Genomic DNA, 7,617 nt, shown 5'->3' on the forward strand with positions numbered 1-7,617 from the left:
CATCGCTCTCCTTCGGGGCGAGAATTTTTTTTTTGCTTGTTAAGTGTTCATATTCGCATGCTTAACAAACAGGCTCATAGTGCCTTTTTTTGGCACGATGACCGGCATGGCAGTCAGCAGTGAACCGATGACCGACGACAGTCAACAGTGAAGAAGACGACGACGACGAACGCGCGAGGCGAGGTCACATGACTTTCTGTACCGCACGCCACGTTTTCCACACCATCGGGGGTATGAGCCGCTTTCGCCTTAATAATTTCCACTTGCAATATCCTCTCCCACGTCTCATTTTCTTTTAATCGCTCTATGATCTACCGCCTCGCATCTTGGGAGAATCCCGCGTCTCTCAACCACTCCACCAACACTTTTCAGTCACTAAACACTTCTGTCACTTCTCTCGCCAGGAATAGAGTACGATGTAAAGTTGTACCGACGGTCAGCTGAGCGGCGCCAGTCATATTTAAGATACAGCAGTCAATTTAATTTTGACACGGCCCATATTATTTATATAAAGATTCCAAATCTCCCATTATGTGAACTTGTACCGATAACCGTACAAGGCGACGACGACAGCCTTGTCGACTAGTGCCAAGTTCAGCTTGTGCGTCTACTGCTGTACTGTTGTTTTAGAAGAGCAAGCCGCTCCACATCGCAAACGTCGAGCAATCGACCGTGCTTTTCGTGAACTTTTATTGTACCAAAAAAGACTTACATGGCACAAGAGGTTCACATTCTTTTCACAACACTGGGGACGCAGCTCATCAGAGCTTAACAAGAGAGTTCAACAGAAACAAAGAATAGGTGCTTTCTAACAGCGAAACGAGCACCTATAGCAAAAAAAAAGTTCCTTCTCACTGTCAACAGGAAAAGTTCGCGATGCCGTTCGCTGCTCCCAGCGTTTTCACTGCCAACAACCCAGCCATCATAAGCTTCTGCGTGAACCTTCAATTTGAAGACTTGAGAAGCAACGAAAAAAATGCTCGTCCCGAAGGATAGCGATTAACAAGCAAAAAGTGAGACTACATGGCCTGGGAATCGCGAGGAAAAAACGGGGAGAATGACAGGCTCCCAGGTCACATGTCAAGCGCGACGCAGACAGAAAAAAAGTAGGACTGTCCACTTCACCTGTGAGTAGAAAAAACAAGGGAACAAAGTGGCTACCTCACAGGAAAATGTCCAGAAAGAAAGGAAGAAAAAAAAAAAGAAAGACGAGCGAGCAATGAAAAAAAAAATATAGAACTGCTCATCGTCAAGTGTCCCTCCAGGGGAGGTTGGGAAACCTGGCGAAGATGTTTGCCCGTGGCCACGATGCTGGACTCCGGGACAGTGTAGCACGAGTCTGAGGACAGCAGAGCCAATCACTTGTGCTTCCAGAAGAAGTCGCGGAAGCGCGTGCGGATCTTGCCCATGGGCTTGGCGCTGGCCTCGGCGATCTTCTTGTCTCCGCAGAGGCCGGAGTCTTCGGGCGGGGTGGCAGGCCGCGGTCCGGTGTCCAGCAGGACGGCCTCGCCCTTAGCACCGTCCCCACCTTCGGCCATGGAGTGCGCGGGCACGACGACGGTACACACGGCCGGCCCGCTCTTGCTCACCGGCGCGTACAGCTCCAGCTCGCAGTACTGGGCGTCAGGACTCTGGGCGCTGCCGCCGCCGGACGTTTTACCGTCAATTGCATCCGCGGGCGGAGGAGGCATGGGCTCACCTGCGGCGATGAAGGTCGGCAAAGGGGTGAAGACACGGAACACCTGGCACCTAAGCAAGCTTCGAGGTAATGGACGTTAACAGACAAGGACGTCGCTCAGAAGACTACCAACGTCCTTGTCCGCTTTTAATCCCGTGTCATCATCATCATCATGATCATCATCATCATCATAATTATTCTTATTAACTATTATTTATCAGGCGGAGCTCGCTCGCTGACATGAACTTACAAAACAAGGACGTCACTGATTGGTCTCTCGTTTCGGTGTCTAGCTCAGCCGTCGCCTCAGTTATGAACAAAGCTCGTATGAATACCATTCTGAACGTTAATTCGCTACAGAAGCGCGGAAGCCGTGAGCCTGATGAACGACCTTTCTATTCGAACGTGCTGACCTAAAGAGAATCGCGATCGTACTGCTTCTACGATTACGAGGCTCTGTATAGGCTGTGACAAGCACTAAGGCTTCTTGAGATTTTCAACCTGGATCGAGTGAAACGTGGTAGGCTTGCTGCCCTCCTTTTTGCGGCGTATGCTTCAAATGCGAGTCTTATCGTTTGGCGGTACTTTAGTCGGGATTTGCGATCTGTTCCGATAGCTTGAATTGGCACAGAAAACACCGCAATGTCCCTCTTCATTCATTCACTCGTGACAGCTTACCCTCGGCCAGCCGTCGCTCTGTGCCGCCGCCCGTCGAAGACGTCGAGGAGACGTCGAGCCTGTTGGACCCGACGAGTGTCTCCATGCTGAGCGAGTGCTGCTGGGGTGGCAGCGCCTCGTGCTGATCGTTCAGCGGGAACTCGTAGAAGGACAGCGAGTCCCTGTCGCCACCCGTGGCGCGCTGCTGCTGGCTGGCTGGTCCCACGGCAGCGCCCAGCTCGGCGGACGCCGGCCAGCGCTGCTTGAGCGCCGGTTTGCGTGGCTGCCCTTCCATGTAGAGCGTGGTGAAGTCCGCGTCCGAGCGGGCCAAGCGGCAAGAGACTTCATCGGTGGTCTCGTGGTCTCCAGACGACATCACGACTTCGCGTTTGGGTCCCACGATAGCCTGGGCGGTCGCCAGGAAAGGCCCCCAAGGGTTGTTGCTCGAAGCGGCGGCCGCTGCTGCCGCCGGCACCTCCCCGACAGCACCCGGACCGTTGGCGGTGGCGCCGTGGATTCCGGTCTCTGCCGCGGCCGCGGCAGCCCTGAGGGTGGTTGACCATGGATGAAGCGTGGCGGCCGCGTTGGAGGCAATCTCCGCGACGGCGGCGGCTACGGAGGTGTTGGCGGAGACCTGGTCGCAGCTGCCAAGGGCCGTGCTGATGCTGTCGCCCTTGGTGGCGCCGTCGTGCTCGCCCTGATCATACGTCCACCAGGGACAGTCGTAGATAAGCGCGCGCGAGGCTCCGCCTGTAGTCGGCTCGCTGCCGCACCTCTCGGTGCCGGAGATGACCGAAGCCTCGGACGCGTCCTTGATCTTGTTCCAGCTCGTGCTGTTCTCGGGGTAGCGCTGAGAGGCGGCCGCTGAGCGGTCGTCGCTGCCGGAGCCCGATCTCTCGTGGTGGCTTGCCTGCCGACCGAGAAGGTTGCGACCGGTCAGCGAGCGGCGCCGCACAACCTGCTCGTACTCCTCGTCCTCGCTCTCGAGCAGGTACTCGACATTCTCTTCGACGAAGCAGGACACGATCTCCGGGTCCCTGTACTCTTCCTTGAGGGCTTCCTCAATCTCGACCGGGATCAGTGGCCTGCTGCCCTTGGCCCGGGCGCCGTGCCGAGTCTTGCAGGAGCACACGCGCGGAAAGTTCTCGCTGTTAATGGACCCGCAGTAGACGGCGCCGCAGCTGTCGCAAGAGGCCAGGGATCGGGGGCGTCCAATTTCGATGGTCCCAGTAGCGGGAGACTTGCGCGTGATCTTGAATGACGAGTCACCCCTCTCGGACAAGGCTTCCCCGACGCGGTCCTTCTGGGTATGCCGCGGTCCTTTGGCCACCGACGAGCTTCTGAAGTCTCCACCGGCTGTGCGAGCCTCTTCTGATGCCATGTTGAGCAGCTCTCGCGGCGACACATCAGAAGGAAGGAGCACTGGGGCACTTGAGCGAGTCGGGGAGGATCCCGGGTGCTTCTCGAGGACGTTGTTGGCGCCGTTGCTGCTGGCGCTTCGCGGGCGGCATCCCTCGCCGTCTGGAGAGAACGCGATGCCAGTACCACTAACAGTATCAGACTCTTGCTTGGCCTTGTAGTCTGCCACCAGTCCGTCCAGGTGTTCCTTGAGCGTTGTCGTATCCTCGGCGAAGTTAATAAGGATCACATCGCTCGCGAGCGACGCGTTGTCCGGTACTTGCAAGTCCTTGGCCAACGGCGACCGTGGTTCCGAAATATCTGAGAAACCTTCGCCTTTGGATAAAGACGAAGGTGAAGACGAAGTCTCTCGACCCGCTGACTCTGGGCAGGAGTTCCTCGAGGCTCCCTCCGACAAAGGCGTCGAGGATCCGCAGCTCCTACGAACCGGTTGTTCTTCGGCGGGCTGCTGTGCCCCCTTGATGGGGCTACAATCTTTGAGGAAGTCGTCCAGCTCATTGAGGAGAGCCACCGCGCCTTCGGGGTTCAAAGTCTTGTCGCAGTCTGGTTTGCGAAACGCGTCCTCGCTTGGCGAAGGCGTAGATGTGCCGTTAGATACCAGGCTGTCTAGGTATATCTCCGAGCTGCTTGTGTGGGGTTCATCCACGTATGATGCCGGTGAAGTGATTTCGCCTTCAGAGAGAAGCTCCCGCATATTGTCTTCACGCTTGGCTTCCTTTTGGGCTTCGATGTCTTTACTCTTCATCTTTTCGACCAGCTCTTGCTGATCAGTTTCCAGAATTTCATTTCCGTGCTTGTTCTCGTGCTTTTCTTTTGGCTCGCAGGTGCTGGCTTCCATTTCATCCGTCTGGACGGGTATGCTTCTCAATTTGCCGCACCACTCTACCCCCGACGGCGACTTCCGATGAGTCAACGATGCAGCGCTCTCTTGTTTGACACACCGAGGACCCGGAGAAAGAAAACGGTCGAACTGTTCATTGATGTCAAAAGTGGTTAGCTGAGTAAAGGCGTCAGTGGTTGCTGAAGATCGTTCCGCATCGGCCACGCTGGTTCCATGTAGCAAAGCGGCGTGCAGAATTCGGCTTTGGAAGGCTGACTCCTCACGGTCCTTCCAGCCGGTTGGTTCGGCCTTGGTTGTGTCAGTGGAGCCATTCGGAGCCGATGGTCCTTGTTCCACTTTTTTAACTCCGGTGCCGCCAGATGTCTGCGGGAGTGTCGCCTTCTGATCTGTGGCCACCGCGGCCGCAGGACCCATGTCAGACTTCTTCTCTGGACTCGGTTCTTCCCGAGTTACGATGATGTTGGTGCCGACTATTTCGGCCTTGTAGCGCACGCGGCGGTCCTGCCGCGCAGTACGCTGTTCCTTCGGGGTAGACTCCCTAGGTACCGAGAGAATAGGCCTGCCATCACTCGCCGCCCCGCGAGCGCTGTCCTGCTTGCTGGTGGCGCTGAACTCCTTGAGAACCGTTGAGCTGTACACCCGGGGGCTGTTCCTGAATGGCGGCGCTCGGGCGAACGCCTTGCTGTTGCCGCTGTTGAATGGCACATTTCCTCCTGATCGGTCGGACGGAGACTTTGTGAATGTCATGTTGTTCATGCGTGGGGGCTTTTTGGGCTTAGCCCCCAGCACGTCAGACTCCGGAACAGCGACGTCTTGAGACCGGCGCACGGTCATGTTTCCACCACCTGGCATCCTGGGCTTGCCGCCGCCGCCGGAAGCTTGGTTCGTCCCAGACAGCATGCCGGGTGTCTCATTTCTCTTCGACATGGCTGGCGATGCGCAGCAGTCGTCAGCGCCGAAGGCCGCCCTGAGTGAAAACGGCAGTGGGGCGGCTGCCGCGGAGTCCTTGTTTCTAAACGCAGCGGCCCTGGGTGGACCTTGCACGTGAGTGGCCGTGGTCGGCGACGGTGACTTGGCCGCCGCCTTGCTCGAAGTTGTTGCCAGGAAAGGTGGCAAGTGTACGTGGCTCGCAGGAGTCTTGTTCTCCTTGCGAGGAATCCTCGGATTCGGCTCCCTCGGCCGGTACGGTCCTGCGCAGCCTCCGGTGGCGCTCATGGCGGCTGCTGCCGCGGCGGCCGAGGCGACAGAGAACTGCTTGCTGCTTCCGGGCCTGTCTTGCGGAAGTGGGCCCGGCGTCCACGGTGGTGCGGGGGCCCTCGGGGGGAAAACTTGCTGTTGCTTCCTTCGGCGACTCTGGGAGCGGGAGGAGCGCTGGTGCCACTCGAACGACCTGGGCCGAACGAACGGTGGTGGTGGGATGGGCGGCTCGCCGGGAGTGCCCATGTGTCGGCCGGCGGCTGCCGCAGCGGCAGCGGCAGCCGCGGCTCCTTTGGTGCCGTCGGGGATGTACCGGTAGAAGGTACACCCGTTCCACTCAAACTGGACGATCTTCGCTTTGTCTTTCTTGGCTGCCTGCGCGCTGGGCCCAACGCACGCTCCCTGCACCTCGGGCGGTCCTCCTCCCAGGAAAGGCACGAAGTAAGGCGAGCCCAACGGGGGGTAACGCGGAGGCCATAGCGGGCCCCCGGGCGTGGGCCGCGTGGCCCACAGCGGCGGGATGCGTCCCGGGGCCGCCTCCCGGCGTCGTTTGGCAGGCCCGCTGTACCTCATTGGGACTCCGGGGCAGGGGCGGAGGGGCGGTCAGCGCGAGGGGCTGGGTTGTGTCGGCGGGGGCGCAGCAACGTCTCTTCCTCCGGGTCAGTCGGCGTCCGAGATGGAACTGAGCCTCCTGGCGCCCGGCGTCAGCCACCCCTTTTCGAACGGCTGCACGAGTGCGCGGGCCCACGCGTCTCGCTCGCTGACCTCAGCGGCTCGGCCGCGTCCCATTGGCTGCCGTTCTCGGGCTGGCTTTCGAAAACGACGACGCCGAAGAGGAGCGCGAGCGCGGACGCCGAAAGTTGCCGGCGCGCGGGTTGCACTTCGGGCCGGTGGCGCGAGTCGACCGGCTGGAAACTTCTTTCTTCGGCTTCGAGTTGTCGGCCACGAACAAAGTTTGCCACAACATCGAGGGCAAACAAGGCGCCCCGGTCGTTGGCTCGATATGCTGCGCGGGTCGGCAGTGTATATTACACACATACGGCTGGCTCTCTCTTTAGTTGAAAGAAATTTTTCGCTCGAAGAGCGAAGCAGCGACTGCGGCACCAAGGTGTCGCGCTGCGCTTATGCTGATGCGACATACGCGGACGCGCCAAAATTTTTGGCACCCTTATAAGCTTTAACACGCCATATAGGGCCTGTCATGAACAGCAGGTTGCCATAATCCCTCAAGAGAGAAGTGTATAACAGCTGTGTCTTACCAGTACTCACGTACGGGGCAGAAACAAGGAGGCTTACGAAAAGGGTTCTACTTAAATTGAGGACGACGCAACGAGCTATGCAAAGAAGAATGATGGGTGTAACGCTAAGGGATAAGAAAAGATCAGATTGGGTGAGGGAACAAACACGAGTTAATGACATCTTAGTTGAAATCAAGAAAAAGAAATGGGCATGGGCAGGACATGTAATGAGGAGGGAAGATAACCGATGGTCATTAAGCGTTACGGACTGGATTCCAAGCAAAGGGAAGCGTCGCAGGGGGCGGCAGAAAGTTAGGTGGCTGGATGAGGTTAAGAAGTTTGCAGGGACAACATGGCCACAATTAGTACATGACCGGGGTAATTGGAGAAGTATGGGAGAGGCCTTTGCCCTGCAGTAGGCGTAACCAGGATGATGATGATGATGATGATGATGATGATAGGGCCTGTAATGATATCGCACAGGCGCGCTACCACTATGCTGCCCGTAAAGAGTCGCCCGAGTAAAATGAGCTCACTTTCAGGTTTAAGCACTGACACTGTTCCGCACTTTTAGCATTTAATTGTCT

At 57.6% G+C, this 7,617-nt stretch overlaps 1 protein-coding gene across 1 annotated transcript; it reads right to left on the bottom strand.

Annotated features, from left to right (window-relative positions):
• Positions 1-673: 673 nt before the first annotated feature.
• Positions 674-6,533, bottom strand: LOC126534178 (uncharacterized). The gene is made up of 2 exons (XM_050181426.3): positions 2,357-6,533; positions 674-1,699 (listed from the first exon to the last, which is right to left on the bottom strand). The coding sequence occupies exons 1-2, from the start codon at positions 6,363-6,365 to the stop codon at positions 1,359-1,361; spliced, it is 4,350 nt and encodes a 1,449-aa protein (XP_050037383.1). The 5' UTR covers positions 6,366-6,533; the 3' UTR covers positions 674-1,358.
• Between the last annotated feature and the right edge of the window lie 1,084 nt (positions 6,534-7,617).

The sequence above is a fragment of the Dermacentor andersoni genome, chromosome 7 (assembly GCF_023375885.2).
Source record: "Dermacentor andersoni chromosome 7, qqDerAnde1_hic_scaffold, whole genome shotgun sequence".
NCBI classification, from domain to species: Eukaryota; Metazoa; Arthropoda; class Arachnida; order Ixodida; family Ixodidae; genus Dermacentor; species Dermacentor andersoni.

Excerpts from the sequence above, each read along its gene's own strand:
- LOC126534178 (XM_050181426.3), bottom strand. The coding sequence starts at position 6,365 with ATGAGGTACAGCGGGCCTGCCAAACGACGCCGGGAGGCGGCCCCGGGA. Across the intron at positions 1,700-2,356 it reads AGAGCGACGGCTGGCCGAGG|GTGAGCCCATGCCTCCTCCG; the intron begins GTAAGCTGTCAC and ends TCATCGCCGCAG.